The 21624-nt window shown below is 45.3% G+C and overlaps 1 protein-coding gene across 2 annotated transcripts in view; it reads left to right on the top strand.

The window, feature by feature from the left end:
- The window catches only part of GAS7 (growth arrest specific 7), a 1527668-nt gene that overhangs the window by 561618 nt on the left and 944426 nt on the right, over positions 1-21624 (top strand). For both annotated transcript variants that reach the window (XM_069654478.1, XM_069654479.1), the window contains exon 2: positions 19927-20047. In XM_069654478.1, coding sequence (XP_069510579.1) covers positions 19927-20047 — 121 coding nt within the window. The remainder of the gene's footprint in view (positions 1-19926; positions 20048-21624) is intronic.

Raw genomic sequence — 21624 nt, 5'->3', positions numbered from 1 at the left:
TTCCATACCAGGTGCACCACCGTCCCTTGAAATCTCCCTCTCGTTTGGAACAGTGCCAAGTATACTATACATCGTGCTGTCTTTTCATCTATTTCCGTGGCAACGAAAGTTCGAGAAGCGCTCATGGCGTATGGGATCAATGAGCAGACGTAGCAGCTGTCTTCTGTTGTCTGCTTACCTATTTGGGTCATGTGTTGGTACCACATGTTGTTCGAGACGTGCTGAATCTTGTATGTAGTTGTCAATACCTTTATTATCTGAGTATGTGCTGCGTTTAACTCTATTTCCCTTGTGTGGAATTTTGCTAGTACCACCTGACGTAACACCTGTTGCAGCCGTGAGTGGGGGTATATTAGGTTTGGGTGCAGCCAAAATATTGATAGCATAACTTTTCTGCCATACAGAGGCAGCCAAAAACCCGGTGATCATCAAAATCCCTATCATCTTTATTACAGAGGCTAGTCACACCGGCATTTTGCTCTTACCTTGCTGCAGTCCGGCAGCTTATTCTTGCAACGTTAAAGTTGCCCGCCTGAAAATTCTCAATATGCTTGTTATTAGTGTTAGGTGTTGTTTTCAAGCTCTCCCTATCAAGTAGTCGTTCAGTGCCCAGGCGAAGAGCTGTTCCCACGCCAATCTAAGCGATCTATCTCTTAGGGCAGGCAAGTGTTGGTGAAGATGGGGCATTGATTGTTCTATGGCCAAGAGAAATGCTGTGTAGTAGACACGCACCCTCCTTCTTTTCAGGTACTTTGGCCTTTTTATGTGATAGACAAATTGGTGTGATAGCTCTTCAGGGTAGTTATCGTCTGGGGGTAACATCTACTCCTGGGCAATGAGCTTTGTTAGTTATCTGTTTTCTTTAGCAATACAATAATACGCGGTACCTGCATGTGCGAGAAAGAAAAAAGAGAACATTCAAGTGTTTACATGTGTATATGTGCAAAACAATGTCTTTCAGTTGGGTGATTACTGCAGTGGGTAGGGGGTTGACGGGCAGAGGGTTTGGGGCTCAACTGGCGGAAGTCTGTTTACTCTTTGATCATGTGACCATGGGGTGGGCGGTATGGGAATTACCCCTTTCTATGTCAGTAGTTGTCTCTGGGGAATCTGGGGGGTGGTAGGGTATGGAGACACTTAGGTCGTCAGCTGTGGTAGAAGTCTCTTCCTCCGTGGGTGACGCTGTTGCTGTTCTTCCAATGGCCCTGTCCGTGACGCTAGGGCGGGTCTGGAGTTTGCAGATCTTTACATCGTGTAGGCGATTCCAAGCACGTTTGTCCTGCAACTTTACTGCTCTCGTAGATACCTCCTCTACCAGGTGGGGGCCAGTGAAGCGTGGGCTGTTCCACTTTCTGTTGAAATTGCGCAGTAGCACGTGGTCACCTTTAGCAATTTTGCACAATTTTTCCTTTTCCGATTCCTTATCCGCGTCTTCTTGTTGATCACTCTTAGACCCGCCCCACGTGCGCTCGAGCTGTTGAGACACAAAAACTACACTAGTAATCAAAGAAGACACATATTGGTACATTTCATCACCAAGAACAGTTGCAGTGTTTTCATAATCTGTTAATGCTCTTGATGTTGGCGTTAGAGGATGGCGCATTTGACGTCCGGTCACCACCTCGTGAGGAGTGAGGTGGTGGTCGGAGCCTGGTCTATTCCTCAGCTCAAATAGAGCTCGCGGAAGGCAATACAACCAACTCTTCTTTGTAGTTTGCTGTATCTTTGCAATTGCCTCCTTCAGTAGGCCATTCAGGCGTTCACATTTACCGTTGGCCTGCGGGTGATATGCACATGCAAATTTATGCTTGATGTTCAGTAAGGATGTGATGGAACATTTCATTAGCGAAATGTGGGCCATTATCCGACCGCAGTACCTCGCACACTCCCCACCTGGGGAAAACCTCCCTCACTAGAAATTTAGCTGCTCTGAATGCATCTGGGTGTGAGCAGGGTCCTGCCTCAATCCACCTGGAGAATGGGCATACTACTACAATCATATACCTATTTCCTTGACATACGTTGATCATGTCAACATAGTCAATATGGATGTGCAGGAAGGGTCCCTCTGGCCGGGGTATAGTACCTTTTATCACTTTCAGCGTGTGACCGGCCGTGAACTGTTGACATGTGAGACAATTGCTGATAAAATTTGTCACATGGGAATTTAACTCGGGACAGAACCAATCTTCCCTAATTCGTGCTGCAATAACTTCCTTGCCTGTGTGGGCCGGGTGGTGGAGTTGGCTCAGGGCGGTGTTCAATAGTATCAATGGCATTACCATCTTTCCAGTGTTACCCTGGCGCCATAGTGCGTCAGTTGGTGACATTGTACATCCTCTTTTTACCCATATTTCTTTTTCTGCCATTGGTGCAGCCGCTTGTAGCTCCATTATCCGTGTGGCTGGGAGATGGGTGTACCCCTCTCTTATCAACATCTCTTTAGCTATCCCCCTCCCTCTCTCTCACTCTGGGGGGTTCCAAATCTCACCAAAATATGCAGCATACTTCGCATGTGAGTCTGCTGCTGCATTTCTTCTTGAGATATGATCTTCACCATTTGTGTGTGCGGTACATTTGACCAAAGCTAATTCTTGTGGGTCATTTATTACTTCAATTAGTTCAGCTAATAAGAGAGCATGTTGCACTGGGGTGCCGTCAGCTCTCCTAAACCCTCTTCTCCTCCATTTGGACAATAGACGTGACATATGCGCTGTCAGAATATATAGTCACTCTTTTGTCAAAGCTTTCTTTCAATGCCAAGATCAGTGCAACCCATTCAGCTGCTTGAGCGGAGTAATGCTTTGGTAATTGTACGCATTTCACCGCCACACACACCGGTTCCTCTGTCATTTTTACCACTGCTGCCCCAGTTCTCCTTATCCCATCATTTTGGTCTATTGTTGATGACCCATCAATGAACAAGAGCTCTCCTCCATCTAGTGCGTCCTATTTAACTTTTCTAGTACATGAGTACATTTCGGTAGTCTGTGTACAATCATGTGCATAGTCTCCTTCCTCAATTGCTTCTGCTATAAACCTTGCAGGATTAACTGTGCTGCATCTAACAATTGATCATTCTGGTCTAGATAAGATGATCTCATAACCCGACGCCCTCTGCGTGGTTAGTGTGGACTTAGGCTTGTTCACTATTGCAAATAGTGCATGTTCCACAAATAGCGTGGTTGGGCACCGCATTGTTATTGATGATGCTTTCTCTACCGCAAAGGCAGCTGCGGCGAGACCTTGTTCGCAAGGGAAATGTCCTAACATCACAGGATCCAAGTGGCCACTGTAAAACGCTACTGGTTTGTAACCCATGCTTGTTTTTTGAGCCAACACTGCTTTCATTACTGCTGAGTCGCAATGTGAAAATATAAAGAATTGTCGTTCATAATCTGGGGTGTCCAGTACCGGAGCAGTTGATATTGCATTTTTCAGTTCATCAAAGGCCTCTTTCATTTCCATTGTCCACCCTAATTTTTTCTCCCCTTTGTTAGCTTCTTTTAATGCCTCAAGTAGGGGTCCTATGTATGAGCTGTAATCAAATACCCAGGCTCTACAATAGTTGCACAGTCCCAGGAACTGCTGCAGTTCCCTCACTGTTTGGGGCAGCAGCGTTTTTGAAATGGCCTTTGCTCTTTGTGGTGCAATCTTTCTTCCGTATTGGGATATGAGCTGACCAATGTAAAGTACCTGTTCCTGACAGTACTGTAACTTTTCCTTGTCTACCTTGTAACCCTTTTCAGCCAATATTGTCGGCATCTTCAATGAGTCCTCTCTGCATCTTTTTTCGCTTGTGCTGCACATCATTATGTCATCAACATACTGCAACACTGTGCTTTCCACTTCAATGTTACCCAAGTCCATCTGTATTACTCTGTTGAAAATTGAGGGTGACTCGCAGTACCCTTGTGGCAATCTGGTGTTTTTTCATTTCGTGTTTCTGTACGTGAAGCTCGTCAGATCTTGTGAGTCTGGGTGCAGGGGTATTGAGAAAAAGGCATTTTTGAGGTCTATCACTGTAAATCGTGATGCCTCTGCTGGAATGCCACACAATATTGTGGCCGGGTTTGCTGCTATGGGGTATTCTGCTTCCACTATGTTGTTCAAGGGCCTGAGGTCCTGGATGAAGTGCCAAGACCCCCCTTTAGCTTTGCGCTCTGGGTATACAGCTGTGTTAAATGGTGATTCTGATGGTACCAATATGCCATTATTTATAAGGGCCGTTATTGTTTCATATATGCCCTCACCTGCCTCTTTTGATAGTGGGTACTGCTTCACTCTGGGGAGTATTGCACCTTTTTTCAATTTTATCCTTACTCTTACTCCCCTATACTTTTTATGCACCCCACGTCATAGGGACTAGTAGTCCATAATGACGTTGGTACCTTTGCCATATCCTCCTCAAAGAAGGGACTGGGGTGGATGTGGGTGCTTCAAGTGCCATTGCAATTTTCTGTGCCACTTGTTTGTATGTCACTCTTAGCCATATTTCTACACTCATCATAAATACCATTTCACCTTCTTCCTTTTCTTCTGAGAAGAGCTCCTCGTCTGACACCTGGGTGAGCTTACATCCCTCTGCTAGGGCTATCACTGCCCTCCATGCTCTTCCTTCTCTGTCTTGGGCATGTACTGCGATGTAATCAGCAGTTGCTATAATGCTCTCTATGTTCACTGAAATCACCTTTCCTTCTTGTTCATTGGCTGGTGTTTCTGGTCTAACAAATAGGCTGCTGGCCTCCTCCAGATCTTTCCTTCTATCCCTGGCATCCATGCAAATGCCATGTCTCTCCCGTACTGGAACAGTTCACCATCTACTGGCTCAGCCCTAATCACTGCCTGTCCACAGTATGCTTGCATAATTTGTCGTGCAATGAGCATGTTTATTCCTGGAGTTGAGCAAATTATGCCGTCCTCCGTAAAGGAGATCGTCATATTCAACCTGCTCATTATGTCTCTCCCCAGTATGTTTACTGGTGAGGCCCTAGAATATAAAAGCGGGACTGACATGTCATAATCCCCTATTGATAAGGGAATGTTATCAGTAAAGGGAACCAACCCCCTAGCCCCAGAGAATCCTTGGGTGTTCATGGCTTCACCTGTCATCTTAAATTTACCTTCCCTTATGCAAGACCGGGTTGCCCCGGTGTCAACAAGGAATGATAATTTTTTGTCACCTATCATTACCTCTATGCGTGGTTCCTCCGCACTATTGGGTGTTACAGGCAGGATGGGACACACCAAGGCCGTCTGTGGGCTGTCCTATTGTGGGTATAATGATTGACCACTTCCTGTGTAGGGGTTGTGTCCCAGGACCGTCACCCTTCCCAGTTGTGTTTGCTGTAGTTGTGTATTGGTAGAGGTTATGTTATGGTCTTGAATTTGGGCAGGTTGCTGTACTTGCTGCACTTGGGGTTGTTGTGTTATCGCTACCTGTTGTTGTGGCAGTGAATATGCCTGTGGCTGTTGTTGTGTTACTAGTTGTTGCTGCACATTTCCTGGTTGTAGTGCCTGCTGTTGTTGGATGTCCTGTTTTTCCCTTGTAGGCCCTTGTTGTCCCTGTTCTCCCCATGATGGTGTGCCTGTTTTCACTCTACATGTGCGTGACATGTGCCCTACTAATCCACAAATCCAACATACCGGTGGTTCCCTGCTCTGCCATGGAAAGCTTCCTGAATTATCCTGGTATACTGGTAGCTCGGTGGGGTAGAAATTTCTGAATCCTCCCCCTTGCTGTTGTGTGTTATAGCCATATTCCATCCCCCTTATCATTCCTCCCCTTCCCCTGTTGTAATTATAATATCCAGCTCCTGGCGTTGAGTATCCTCCTCCCATGTTAGTCGTGTATGGTTGGGGTGGTGGCAGTTGTTGTGCTACAATCTGTGATGATTGTATCTGGGAGGGATCTTGTGTAGCCACTACTTTTGTGGGGTTTTGGGTCATTGTTGCAGGTGTAGTTATTAGTGCACCTTCCATCGTGTATTTAGTAAGTTTTTTCTGTACCAATTTAGCCTCTTCCGCTTTCCTATCCTCTTCCTTCTGTTTCATCTTTTCTTGCCATGTCCTACAATGATGTACTATCGTCAGTTGTATTTCTGGCCATGCTTTTGCTTCCATCCCCACCACCTTCTTCAGTTGTTTCTGAACTGCTTCTGGGAGCCCTTGTATTAGTATATGATAGAATATTGCTGGTGTTTTTTCCCATTGTTCTCTAGTTTCCATACGCCACTTCTCTTGAATTTCCTGGATATAATCAACAGGATCTTCGTTCTCACGCATCTTGCGTGAGGTAATTGCTCCTATGTCTGATGTGTCTGGGTACTGTAACCTCAGCGCTTGCCATAATGCATGTCTGCAGTTTGCGAATGGTGCCCCATTGTGTGATGTGTTTGTTATTGTGACTCCAGGGAAGCCTGCTCTCTTCCAGATGTCATCTGCTGCATCCCCCAATATTGATATTAGAAGGCCCTTTACATCCCCCACTGCCAGTTTCTGCCCTGCGGTGTGTTTTTCCATTTCATATATCCATTTTCCCGCACCTCCACTTAATGGTGGGAGCCTGCACTTTATATTTTCCTTGTCTGCATGCTTCCAAGGGACGTATTGTGGTCTAACCCCTCCCCTCTCCAGAAGCGGCATTAGGTTGTGTCCTGTTTGTCCCCCTGGGTCCCACAAAATCGATTCTGTGCACCCCTCCTCTTCTTCCGTTTCTTCTACATCGTCAATTGGGTCCATATTTCCCCTGCTCGTAACTGTTTCTCCTCCATCTCTTCCCCTTCTTTTATCATTTCCTTTATTAAATGTTGAGCCTGTGTATTCGTTCTCCCTGCCTGCGTCCAGGGAGGTCTCTAAACCTGCCTGCATAGGGTGTCAGTTTGTGGGGGAAGGGTGCGAGTTTAGGTGGGCATGTTGCACATAATGAGCGCGAGGTAGTGGAACATGTTGGACGGGGTGGTGAGGGTGTAGCTGCACGTGCCTGCCTTTCCTCCATTCCTTGCTCTTCCTCCTCACTTTCCTCCAGTCCTTCCTGTCTCCTGCAGATCCATGGTGATTCTCTATTTGTCCGGGTGATGTATAATTTATCTAAACTTTCCCTTTCACTGTTTCTTCCTTCCTTCTCCATTCCCTCTCCTTCCTCACTGCAAAAGTCATTCAGGAATGGCAACCCCCAATCTGTCTTTTTCCCCTTAATCGTTACTGTTTTTAAGTCTATTAGATCCGTTCCTCCCTTTTCTCCTTTACCAATTGCTCCCCTTTGTGCTGACGTTGTTGCTACTTCTGTGTCTCTGTATATATACCTCCTTACTGCACTCTCCCCTCTCCTATCTTCTCTTTCCCCTTCATTCTTCTCTGCTGTTTCTCTACCAATTTCCTCTCTTTTCTTTTTCAATTCCTCCATTACTTCACTACTCATCTTTTCCATTATCCTTTCTTCTTCTTTCTTCCTTTTCCATCTCGCTCTTTCCCACTCTAATATACCCTCTATTATCCTCCCCTCTTCGTATTTCCTTGTCGTTTCTGATAGTAATCTCCTCTTCCATATTTCCATTTCTTTTTCTTTCTCTTCTTCCTCTCTTTTCTTGTCACGCAGTGCTGCTCTGGAAACCCTTTCTGCTACTGCCTTCACCCTTTCGGCTTCTCTCTTTTCCTCCTCAGTTCGTTCCCTCATTTTTTCCAACTCATTCTTGCTTTCCTTCCTTTCCCGTGCTCTCTCTCTTTCCTCTCTCTCGAGCTGCTTGATCAGTGCATTCTGCTCATCCCTTAATTCTGCTAATCGTTCCTCCAAAATCTCTTCCTTTTGTCGTAACAGCTCTTCCCCCTTTCTTTTCCCCTCTTCCCCTTTCATTTCACACTTCCTGGTATTATCCTCGTCCATTTTCCTTACTGCCTCCTTCTCTTCTCCTGTTAATGAACCTCATAATTTTAATAGTACCTGCGCAGCTATCCACTCATCATGCCCTATTTCCGCGACCTGCTCTTCGTCAGTCCTCCGCTCCCCTGCGGGCATCTTCGTACGAGCTGATCCCGTCGTACTAGTCTGCTCCCCTCCCGTGTGGCCACCTGTAGCTGTATATGGTGGCGGACAGTATGCTGGGTTCGAGTACCCCTCAGCCGCCCTTAATTGTACTATTTCTCGTAGTTTTGTTAAAGGATATAACCCACCTTCCTCCTTTTTCACTACCTTTGCTAGAGGCATATCGTTGCTCTGTTCCTTTTTTATTTCCTTTTCGTTTAGGTTGTTACTCTTTTCTCCTCCCTCTCGTCTGTTCTCCGTGTTCTGTGTGCCTTCACTCTCTTTTTCCCCATTCTCTCCTTCCTCTTTAATCTTCTCCTCTTCCGTTGCTTCGCCCATAATGAACATTCCGTTTGGTCCTGGTCGGGACCCTTGAAACATCCTCCACAAGTTAAACACCTCCACGTGGTGTATCAGCTTCTTTCCCTTGTATGTGTTATGCAGATGAGTTAACAGTGAATGTTGGGTATATGGATCGAAACTGCCATTAGACGGCCATGGTGTCGTCATTTTGTTGTCCGTCCCCTGTGTCCATTCTATGATATATTTGATCAGTTTCTCCCTATGGCGTGACAGTGTTTTACATATGTGCTGCAGCGGGGTAGTGAGGGTGTTCCCCCACCCTCCCGATCCTGTCCCGTATGACATAGTATCACTTCATCTGTTATCCTACCCCTAGTTGGTAGCGGTCATCTTGCTAACAGTGTACACTATACAATCTTAGATCTTTACCTGGCCCCGTAATTTTGGGGACTTGCGATTGTCCGTTAAGGAAGAATGGAAAAATATAGCATTTGCATTTGTATACTCTTTTCTTTCTTTTCTTCCTTTACCAAACACCTTTACGGCCCCCTGCGGCTGAGGCGCACGTAGCCCCATGCGGCTGCGTGCCCCGTGTGACGTTCTTATACAGCCGTCCCACTTTCTTTTACCCCTCCTCCTCTTTCTTCACTTGCCATGGCCGGCGTTCTCCGTGCGCAGCCATGTCCCCCTTTTCACCCTTCCCCGATCAACTTGTTACTGTTTATCTCCGTCTCCACTCCCTTACCATAATTCTCTTCCCCACCACTCTCCGAAAGAAAAATGCCTGGTGTTCGTGATATCCTATGAAAGCCCTCACCGATCTCTTCAAAACTACTGGTAATTTCTTTACATGTTTTTTAAAAGTACGAAATACGCTTGTAATCTACCCCCGTTAACCCCACAGCTGTCTTCCTGTCACGCCTGGAACAAGGTAATCAACAATATAATCGGACTGCGCACACTGTGTCGCCTTGCGTGTGATACGCCCCTCAACAGGAGGGCTTAACCAGCCAATTATCTTCCGTATTAGGCAACCAGCTAGCTACCGCCTACAGGGAAACGTCATCTATCTATCGAGTTTCCTGCTCGATCAATAGGGATCCTCATCTACTCATTTATCAATAATCACCAAATCGTAGGAAGCCGCACACACACACACCCTTACACGTGGTCGCGACCTGGGCCAATCAGTGTCTACGAGCGGCCGCATGTGATGTTTTCGTGCTCCGCCCCTCCTCTTCCGTAACGTAGCGGACTGCTCTCGCACTTGTCCAGCTACCATTCACTTCACCGTCAACACTAATTTTATCAACCTTCGCCACGCACCTGTGTAACACCTCCCGCCTCACGTATTCAATTCCTCCCCCTTTCTTCACTATTTCACATTGCTTGTTGTGCGTGGCATACTCACCAAGTTCTCTTGATGCGGGGCCGCTCGACTGCGTGCACCCCTCCAAGCGGCTCGCCACCTCCCCTCGTCTGGACCACGTCTGGACACTCGCCAACCGCGGGCGGGATACTTCTCAACCGGCTCCCGAAGACCAATATCCGGATTGCGCTGTCCGGTCTTCTCGCAGTTCCGCGATGGTCCTGTAGTCCTCAAAAGGGGGCAGCGGCAGAGGGGGTCGCGCCGCCGGGCCTCCTCGCAACGGGAGTACTCGGAAAAATAAAATAAAAGCAGACCTTAAACAGATCTCAGCAGTGCCTCCAACTTGTCGGGGGAGATTCTCCCGGGGCCGGCTGGGCCGTCCGTGGACCTCCGGGCAGGGAGGCCCCAACTCCTCCCGCGTATCCCAAAAATGAGTATGAGGCACACGCAAGAAGCAAGGTGAGTCTGCTGTTTATTAAACAAAACGGCAGGGATGGGTCAAGGATCGTACGCGTCCGTCCTGACACTCTCTCTCCAATAGTGGGGCTCGCAGGCCCTTTTTACCTTAGTATGACGCGCTACTTGCGTCACCTGGGAAAGTTAGCAAAAAACCTATCGCCACTCTGGATTGGTTCGTCGAGTGGTAGGGTTAGTATAGCATACGTATAGAGAGCGTTGTTAGTGGTTGAGGGTCAGTCAGGTGGTATATTTGGGTTGTCCCTTCAATTTGATACATGAAAATTGTTACATGAAGACCCCTGAAGATTGGCTAATGTTAATGGCGTCAGAGATAAGAGCCCCATGTTCTGATTGGTCCATTCGCGAGCCCCCCAGTCTGGGACCATCGCTGTTCCCAACTCGCGGTGCACCTGTCATTTGCAACAATGTATCACTATGGGTATGTGCAGACAATGTGAGGATTTGTTCATATGCTGGAAGGCAGACTACTCCCACCGCCGCAGATGTCCATTGAGTCGCTTAATTGTATCTGCCTGTGTCTTGAAACGTGGGATCCAGGCGCCTCCCTCCTCCTGGGCCTGGCACCCTGTCAGGTTTGGCTTGGTCACGTGAGATGAGACCGTGGTTGAGGCAGAATTCTGCACATTTAATATTGCATTTTCCACTGTGTGCCTGGCTTAATTTGCAGGTGTGACCTTGGCGTCGGCTTGCGGCATGCGAGTTTGCAACATTGTGCCCTTGACTGTCTGCTCTCGCTGGGCTCATTCTGCAGGGTCAGCAACTGTACTCTTGCTCATTCAATGTTCATGGAAGCTCTTGCTTGCGGCCTACTTGGGCGTGGTGCATAGGTAGAGACTTTTGATGCACAGCGCTTTAGGTTATGGTATGATATTGCTTTATCCCCAGTATCATGTCTTTGTTATATTTCTCATTGCAATGCAGGGGTTTAGAAGAAGCGTGAGCAAGCATTTTAGATGAGTTCATTGTGCGTCTTGCGTTTCTGCATTTTGAAAAACCTATGTGAAAAATAATAGAGATGCGCTTCAGTGGGTGTGTCCGTCACCTACGTCATAGTACTGAATATGTTCTTCGTGTGGATTGGTATGGGAGTGTCCAGTGTGCATGTTTGCACGGGTGTGCTGACCGTTGGCTAGGTCGTCATGGCATCTCTAACGATGTGTTCATTTACTGTTGAATGGTTCAGTCGAGTTCATCCATGCCGCAGGTGTCGGCATGGGCAGGGCAGGCTGGTGGGCAGGCTGGTGGGCACATCCGTATGTTCCTGTACCAGGGTATCTGGTCATCTGGTAGGTGGGCAAACTCCTCTCGTAGCGGGTGTCTGGGCCGTGATCCTCTAGGCCAGGGGTGTTAGGGGATTGGTGGGAGCCTTTTGTTCCATTCTCCCACTTCAGTCCGTTTTCCCAGTTTGTTACAGCAGCTCAGAAAGAATGGGAGATTACTACGGCCACTCAAGGACCACACCTTGATCTGGACTCGCTGCTAAAGTCTGTAGTCATGGGTCCTAATGCAGCTTTCTCCAGCTTTAGATGGTAACACAGCCAAAACTTTGTTCTGAAGGGCATCTCTCGGCCCTGGTCTTTCAGGTTTATTAACGTTCAAAATAAATAAATAAATAAATTTTAAAAAAAAAATAATAATAAACCCTTCTAAATAAGGGTCCATGATCTCTGGCAATTGTCTTTCTAATATGTAAATCTCCCCTCAAAGGGGGGCAAAGTAAGATTAACCGAGGAGCATCTAGGTGCTGACAATTTTGTATGGCATAAAGTCACATTTCAGATTGTGGCAGTAGAACCATCCGGCATGGCTGTGTTAAGTGCTAAGACCTCAAGCCTAGTGTTGCCTATAGTGGCTACATCATTTGCACCCAATAGACTAATGGCTGGCTTCAGATTGGTTTGGCAGCTTACCGCCAACTTACTGGCAACTGCATGTTGTGTACAATGATCTGTTTGACACTCTCTGTGAACCCTACCTAGCTGAGGAATTATCTTATCAAAAGAGTCTACCCAGGCATGAAAGTCCATACTGTTCTCACATTTGGCCAGGTAACAGATAATTCCCTCCTTAACCATCTGCCAACTACTAGTAGCATTTGTTGCCTTCTCCCCCAAGTTAGAATGGGAAAAGGCTTTAATGACGACATTATCCATGCTTTTAGTAGGGGATTGCATTGCAATGCTCAGTGCTAGGGTTAGACAGTGGGTTTTCCATGTTTGAAGTTCTGCGGTGCCCTCTTTAGATTGACTTGGATGTTCCAGTTGGAGAGTCTCAGGAGTGTCCTTTAGTATCACTTTGTTGTCTCATGGCAGTCATTCAATTTTTTTTCCAGTCTTGGCTAGCGGTCAAAGACTATGTTAATTGTCCAAATTTGTCATTCATTAGTTCCACTTTCTTGTCTTGTAGGCGCTGTCTTCTTTGGTTGCTTCTAGCCAAAATGTTAATTATAAAACAGTCGCCTGGCATCATAGGGACATCCACCAGTTCTCATGAAGGCTGAGGTGGTGATCCCACTATATTGCTGTCATAGTTGGGAATCTCCATAGCTGCAGAATATGTGGGTTTACAAGGAGCGGAACACATGTCAACTGATCTCGAAGTAATTTTATTCGTTCCAGCACTAGTTGCAGGCATTCCGATGGGGGTGGTAGGTATGATCACAAGGCAGGGGACACCAAGAACCTCTGTCCCCTTACAACAGAAAGTATGTTGGGTAACTGGCGGTGACAAGTAGGGGTTTGGCCCAAACAGACAACCTAAAAAATGTCAAGAAACTCAGCTGAACACTAGAAACACGAGACTCATGATTTTCCGCCACCTCGTGTGTGTACGCTGCTTACTGCAGGAAAACCCTTTTTTGTATCCCTTTCCCCGGGCCACGCTGTGTAGATACAAGAGTCGGGACTCACCAAACGTTCTAGACTGGGAACGGTAACCCAGCTACTATCCACGGTGTTGGTCATGTCTCCCGGACCAACACTCCACCGGAGTAACTCAAGTGGGTTGCTACAGGGAGTTAGAAGAAAGGAGCCAAAGACGTCAAGCTGCACCACCTGGCGCCCGCTTCCGACAGCATTAAGGTACTGCTGTTGTGCGCCTTCCAACAGCTGCATGCTTATTATGGTTGCCTCTGCCCAATTAGTCACTGTGATGTTTGATAACTAAGCTATTTTCCTCCTTGGACACTGCTCACAAAGTTTCCCTTTTGTGAGTGAGTACCACTCTAAACAGGCCTGTACTGCCTGTATTTCCAGCCTTGATTTGGAGCTCTGTTGTTCTCCCTGCTTAAAAATAAGCTGCAACTGCTCTATTCCCACCTGGTTACTCCAAGTTTATAACTATGCATGCCTGTGTCATCAGCATGCTTGATATTGCAATTTCAACCAACAAGAACGAGATGGTGAGAGGACGATGAAGTATAGCATTTCAGAAATTTATCACAACCTACTTTTAAAATGTGTACTTTAAAGAGAACTCTAATCCTAGTTCACAAAAGCTGATGGCCACACGATGCCACGAGCAGATTGTACAAAGCGTTCTGCTACCAGCAAGACCTTCACAGCGGTCTCGTTATTTGCCAGGGGTAGAGGAAGTGAAATTAGATACCAGATATCACAAGAGGTGTCTCACATGATCTTTGAGACTGATAACATCAATGGAACTTGCATCATATGTCCTTATCCCATAGCGACAGCAGAAATCATGTCACAGGTACTGTCATGATATGCCGTGGGGCATCAAGCAGACCTAGCATAGCCAGTTGCAGTTCTCCCTTATGCCAGCACAGCCACATATGGCCAGTTGCAACCATCTCATGACAGTAAAGCCTCGTGTGCAGACATGGTCATAATATGCTAAATGAAACATGCCCAAACACTTCTGTAGTATGTTAAGTGCAGCCTCTTATGCCCACAAAGTAGCATATTAAGCCATCTGTAGCCAAAATGATGTTTTCATATGTAAAGTGCATCTTCAACCCAGGTACAGCCTACCTCATATGCCAGGTGCATTCATTGTCTGTAGTGCACTGTTACACTAGGTGATGCCATCATATGTCAAGAGGAGGCTCATGTACCCAGTGACAGTCATCCCCCGGATGACCCAGAATAGTTTGGGTCTGGAGGTAGGGCAGGTGGGGGGAGTGGGACTTGGGAGGGGTGGATTTTAGGTGTTAAGGTGGTGCATTTAAGGGTTAATCAGTTCAACGTATTGCTTGGTTAATGGAACAGAATCCCTTTTCGGTGAGCTCAATTTAAGCAGTTAAGCAATGTGAAACCCCCTTAGGAAAGGTGATTCGCCCAGGTTCACACAATTTGGTCAAGAGGAGAAGCCAGAATTATAGACCAGTGTCCTTGTTTCACAAACTCCAGTTTACCAAGTAGAACAAATCTCCCGCCGCTGTAGTTTTACATCAACCTATTAAGGTTTTTATGAATGATTTTCTTTCATGAACAGAAGCAATTGCTATTTGAAAAAGCAAATGTGCAAATCGCCAACCACATTCTAAATCAACCTGAAAATATAAAAACGCATGTTTATGGCAGTGTGTTGGGCAAAACAAGCACACCTGATTCTCTTCTTTTCTAACCAGTGCTTGATGACATAATCTTCCCATTTTGTTGCACTCTGATTAAAAGAGCTCAGTGTTGTCCACTTCATCAACACTGTCGGATAAGAGCAGAATAACTGATTGATTTCTGTGACAGGCTAGAGAATGAGCTACAAAACAAGCAGCAAGCACTCAACTCACTGAACTATCTTAATCCCTTTTGTCTACATACTTTACAAAAAGAGGGTCATTTCTGGAACGGGATAAAGTGAGATGTCAAGAAGTAAGTGTCATGCATAAGACATTAGTGACATTTAACCAAACTACAAGCAAAGTTGCTGCAAGCCAAATCCCCCTTACCTGAAATTGTATGGCTGCGGCACCGTAACCTACACAATCATTCCAAATATTTTATAGAAGTGATTTTGTGGACAACGTTTAACGTCTTCATGCCGACGGATACAGCTCACAATGTGGAATGATGCCAGTGGTAAAAGGTTTGTTTTAAGGCAAATACTATAAAAAATAAATAAAGATCACAATGCTGCTGAACCTTCTTGCTGTTGTGTGATCCACCGAACAAGGACTTGTCATTTTGAGAAGGTAGATGTGACGGCACATGCTTAAACCTTCACAGCCAAAGCTTTTCATTTCATGCCCACAACACTTTGTACACAAAGAGATAAATCACTTTATGGAACCTAAACGAGAAAGCCAGTAGGCAAAGGGTCACAAGGGTAATGCCAGGTGTACGAAGGGCATTGCCAGTGATAGAAGCTCCTACCTCTGGCTACCCCTAAATAACATGCATAGCCGCCGGTCTGTTAAAAGCTCTGAGTGTGCCCCGTACAAACATTGGCATACAACACCCCCATGGGTGGAGGGAAGTGGGTGTGAGCAGATCTATACATCCAGCCCATGTGGGCCTTAATTGGTTATTACCTTAAATCGACATTTTTCCACTTCAGAGGTGAAAAGGTAAAAGAAAATAGCTGGACAGGACTTCCTGAGCAGTTGGCGGTTGCAAACAGGAGACCCACGGTGACCAGGAGAGAGTGCGTGAATGGCTGTCCTGCCAGCCATTACGGACACCCTGGCCAACTAGGGGCTTCACGCATCTAGGTGTAGTATCGCACTTGGGAACGAACTAATCATTAGGAGGGCAGCCGCCATCCACAAAAGTGCGCCGAGTTAAATTTCTTGGAAACAGCTGCGTTTTCAGTAGCAGGTGCTTTGCCTGTAAGTGGTTACAATCACCATGTTTTAAATCTTTTCCCACGAAATAATCAGCAGCGTTTTCTGTAGCATTGATTTGCTATTGGCTCCTTTAGTAGTACTTAGTCTTTCAACCTTTCTAAGGATGAAAGGTTGAATTGGCATTACAGGGCTTCCAACTTTCAATACTCTGTTGCTTTGCACAGTGCAGGGACATTTCTTCTCCAGCTCTTTGTCATCTCCTATTATATATATATATATATATATATATATATATATATATATATATATATATATATATATGTACATTTTTAACACAGGAACTTGCAAATGATATTTTTCACAATTACCTAAGTTATTTTCCTCCATTTTGCATTTTGGACTTGGTCATCTCAGTGATTACACATATGATCCCTGGGGCACGGTGTAGCTATAGGGTTAATATCCTCATCAAAGAAGGAGGCATACTAACCCCAAACCCTGCCTCTTCCGAGAACCTCTTTCACGCTAAATCATTGTGTGTTCATGATGTAACTTAAGCCAAGCATATGTTTGCAAAGAGTAGTTTCCCTTTTTACCCAATAGAAAGAGGCCAACGAATCTGCCCCATATGGGACAGCAGGAACTACCAGTGGGGCTGTAGGCTTTGAAGGGAGACTGATAGATTGCCTACTGTAACTTGAATGACTTTTCTGGAGTCCACCCTTTTCATGTCAAAGCCCCTATTGAATTAGTCAACTTTGTCCACAATCCAAATAAAGTTACAATGACTTTTCAAGTAATCATGACTCTCCAACCAGGATTATTTTGACTCTCCCTTGCTGCCATAACCTTACACTTTGCCTCACCGGTGACCTGCTCTCTAGAACCACAGGAATCCTTAAAGAAGACCAGCCAGTAATGAAATGCCTCGGATAAGGAAACCTTCCTCTGAGCTGAGCAGGTCTTGGAACGCGCACAACATCTACAGGAAGTTCTGTCCCAGTGTCGACTCAAGTGTAGGTGTTCACTGAGTGCACTTGTGGCAAGCATTCAACGTCCAGGCTGCCGAGCTATGCGAGGAATGTCATGAATCGCCCCATTGTTTCCTTCTGAACGTGAGCTTTGTTCCAATGCATTCTGGCCGCGCCACCTCCGTGGGAGGGACGGCACGGTTTAATGAGTGGAACAGAATGAAGCCATGGAGGAACCAGATAAAAGGAGGAAATGGATCCTCATGTACTAGGGTTTTATATGAATGAGTAACATGGTTTATTGAGCTTGTTAAACCAAGTAGATGTTTAAAGGGACATAGGAGTGGTTTTCAATGGCCATTACCGCATCCCTGGAGTGGGCCCACTAAACCTTGCTCTGTGTTGTTGTTGGCACGTGGCCCACCCCCACCGCCTCTCAGTTGCTCAACATGTTTTCCACTCTCATTGACAGTTGCGTAATATTTTTCAGCAGTTTTTAGGCATGCTCTTGAAGGTCAGAACGTAAACCTCTGCAGCCTAGTTATGAGAAGTGTTTGATTTTCTAAGCGAACAGTGAGTTTAAACTATATTCATATAATACAATCTTAAATGTGTGTGAATGTGTTTGAGTCTATTTAGAAACTTGGAAAGTTGTAATGTTATGATCTAACCAATCAGTCAATATTCAATGTAATGTTGCACTTTCTTGGGTGGCGACTTCTGCCATTTTAGACCCATCTCCCTTACAAGCAGCAAATATGCCCTCATTGCAAGGCCACTTTTCTGCCCGATGGTTCAATCCTAGGTACCCCCTGGTATTATTGTATAACCATGAAACTACCCTGCTGGTCATCATTTGCAAAGTATGCAATGTGTCTTACGGGCGTCATTCCATTTCCCTTGGCATCACCGACATCCAAGCATGAAGGTTGTGATAGGAACTGAACTCCTCGACAGTATTTAACTCTTGTAATGAATTAACATACATTGTTGATGCCACAAACAAATATGTAAAGAACAACCAACGCTGTGTGGGACATACAGGCCTAAAGCAGTTGAATGATACACACGGTTTTCACATGAGATATGACATGATTAGGAGAAGTATGGCTAATTATTTTTGCAGAATCGTATAGCACGTTTTACTATATATTTTTTAAGTACACGACGTTGGCAACTAGCTCCTTATGTGCCAAAGTATTCAAGAGTTAAAGCTAGTGAGTATTTCATTTTTTTGTATTCTAGATATTAGATTTTGGGAATTTTCACTGAAACTGATTTTTAAGTCTGTTGGTATGTTTTCATTTTTTTATTTCTACCTCACAGTGACTTCTAGCACTCCCGCGAGCTACCTTTTCCCCAGCTGAATCTCTCTAGAGCATGGGTCTACAACCTTTAGCTCTCCAGATGTTTCAGACTACAACTCTTGTGATCCTTCATAATTGACTTTGCTGATGGGAGTTGTAGTGTAAAACATCTGGAGATCCAGAGGTTGCAGACCCCTGATCTAGAGGATATATGTTTTGTCTGGTTACACCCTTATTGATGTGTTCTGCTATTGCATTTGTAGGAGTTATTTAAGAGGGAGGTGTTCATGTAGCTAATAAGAAAATCTCTTTAATTTAAGGGGCGTTTTTTTATGGTTTGGGACATGGGTGGCAGTGTGTATGTCTCCCGAGCTGTTGTGTTTGGAGGAAAATGCATTGAGGTTTGGAATAGTGGCCCATCTAAGCAACTTGTTTAATACATTCAGTGAGATTGTCTTAAAGCGGGAGGCAGTGCCAGTTTAACTTCATTTATTTAGGATGAATTATTATCTAGTGCCAACATTGTCGACTTATGGCTACTCACTAGTAAGCCATGTGTATGATTTGCATACATTACACAGTGGAGTCCTTGCACCAGCAGACAACCAAAACAACCTATTTGAAATGCATGACATAAACCTTTGTTCAGCCCTTCTTAAAGTCTAGAGGGTGTGTCTGAACTTGCTAACTGGTTTGGTACTGGTCCACATACTATGATAATTGCAATGGATAATTATATTGAATGCACCACAAACCAAATTGTAAACATCTGAATAATGAATGCTATCAATCCCTTTTTCTATGAGACTCACTTTATCTAATCATTTTGTAAGTCAGCCCTGTAGGGACTGGAAGGTCAGCACACTCAACTATTGTCTCTGCTTTTCCCACTTACTGTCTATACCAAAATGGAAGCTAGTTGGGATGTCTTCGAGGATTTTCTTGATTCCTCATTTGGAGAAATGGCTGCTGTGTCCCACCATTGATCATGCAGCAGATGCTCGGGCATCAGGTACATCAGCCCCAGAGACAGTAGGCACAGCCAATTGGAGTTCTCGGAACCCAGTCTCTACTAAAGGTGTAAGACTAAGAGCAGCCAGTTGACGGCACTGCATCTCCCACTCCACCACCACCATGGTCATAAACAAATTCCAAGGGGGTGTCCATATCATTGTTGTGTTATTATTTTTATTTGCATCCAGGGTCTAAAGAAAATGGCAAATACAATCTCCTCATTACCATATAAAAATGCTTGGCAGCATGTAACGTTTCGGCATGGCTGGGAAAACCATGCATCCTTGGGGAAACCCTTTATATCATGAGCTGTGGTATTCAGGTGCCTCAGGAATCAGAAAACTTTGACAACTTTCCTGTGCCAGGGGAAAACAGGCACAAGCTGTCAAAATCAGTGGCATGGTGATAGGGCCATTGTTCCAATGGCATCCATCATCGAAACCAAGACTACCATATTGCTTACCTACACCTTGTGCATGGGCGCATGTTGGTCACCTCCTTGGAATAATGGCGTGGATTGATGCTTTTGTCCCCATCCCCCCTTCTCTGTGTGTGAACCATGTTTGGAGTGCCCGAGAGCTGACCGAGTGCCGGCTGTGATATCAAAAGGGGGGTGTGTGCCGATTATGAGCCCAAATGTGTGTTTGCAATGCCCTTTTGAATAGCTGGTCACTTTCTGATATCCGCTATCCTAATCTTTCCTTTCTCGTTTTCAGAAGCCTGGAATGGTCAACACTTCAAGACTGGAGGATTCCACGCACAGTCCTCTTCCTCATGGCTGGCAGTCGTACATGTCGCAGCAGGGCCGCAGATACTATGTCAACACTCTCACCAACGGTAAGTGCGCTTTATTTCCAAAATAGTATGGAATGGAAAGAACAAGAACCATATCAAAGACTTGTTGACTCAAGGTAGACTTCCATCAATGGACGCGAAGTTCGATCTATAGAATATTGCATTCGCGTGCAGGGCATGTTGTCTTCAGCAGCATCTGCCATTCATAGATCCTACATGTGCACTTCCAGCAGTGACCCAGGAGCTGCCCAGTGAATTAGATCCATGAAACATAAAACTAGGTTTCTCAGAGATCCTTTGGTGTTGAAAATCTGCTCGCCCCACATTTCAAGTGATTCAGTGCTTAAACCATATGGGTTCAAACATGTCCCCGCTTTGATGGGTTGATCAAATTGTGTGGTGATTTTGAAAAAAGAAGCCAAATGTGTCTATGAACAAGAAAAAAAAATCATAGTAACAAACTCTGCTTATTTTAACACTTTGGCTGGACAACTGTGTTTTATGCACACATGAACAAAGCAGACTCATGACATTATTTCTCGGGAGTTCAATGCAAACATCCAAACTGAATCCTTATTGGTCCTCATACACCAGCTTGTTTACCACATTTTGAAGCGTGAGTTGAGTGGCTGTGATTGTCTTCGATGTTTTCATTTGGAATGGCATGGTGAATATTGTGAGATGTTATCTGTACTTGAGTGGTTGGTATTGACTGTACTCGGTAATGGCAGGATCTTTGACATTTTCAGGGTGGTAGGCATTTTTTCGCTTGTCATTGATGCATTGCACATGTCTGAAACTGGGTGGGCAATATGGAGAGCTACTCCTTCAGCAGGGACACTAGGCCTTGGTGGAGTTATTGGGAGGAGCCCTGTAATTCCCTGATCATTGTGATTATTGCCCCCGATTGCAGAATTATAAAATGCTAGTCGTGTGCCTTTATCAAGACTTGGAGGGTTATTACATTTAGTTGATAATTGTGGATCGCTTTCCAGCGTCGTCACTTGGTTCTGAAGCCCACGTTTAAACAGCAGGTCAGCTATAACTTTAATTGGCATAAACCCCGATTTTGAAATGGGACTGGAATGGGCAGTGCGTTGGTGATCAGGATCTTTCCTGGAGTGTTCCTGGTGACACCAGACAGGTTTGATCGCATATCTGCCTGCTTTACTTATTTCATTTGCCATTGAAGTGGTTGATCCTGGGCTACTTTGATCCAGTCACAATTGACAGCGATGACTTCATGACCATCTAGACAACTGCTCTAACAGCATGCATGTGTGTAATTTGTCATCCCTACTTTTATTTCTGTAGCATCCTTAATGGATACCACCTTTCTCCAGGCATCTCTAGGATGTATTTGTAATTCCTTCTCCAGAATTTGCAATTCCATGTAAAACACAATTTACATGACTGTAATCCCCAATCTTGCATTCATTTGACCAAATACTGGACCAGATCCTTGCTTCTCTCCAGACTGTCACATCTTGGATGTCTTACATCAGTTATCAAAATGTGCCATCCATCTGTGACATCCACATGTCAGCAACTAAGGCCCATCCCTAACCACTCATGTGCATAGGCTGGGTTTCAGATTCGATTCTGACTTTATAAATAAT

This window comes from Ambystoma mexicanum, chromosome 3q (assembly GCF_040938575.1).
Source record: "Ambystoma mexicanum isolate Mex_15411 chromosome 3q, UKY_AmexF1_1, whole genome shotgun sequence".
Lineage (NCBI taxonomy): Eukaryota > Metazoa > Chordata > Amphibia > Caudata > Ambystomatidae > Ambystoma > Ambystoma mexicanum.
Note: the sequence above shows the minus strand (reverse complement) of the source record. Positions and strands in the feature narration are given on the sequence as shown.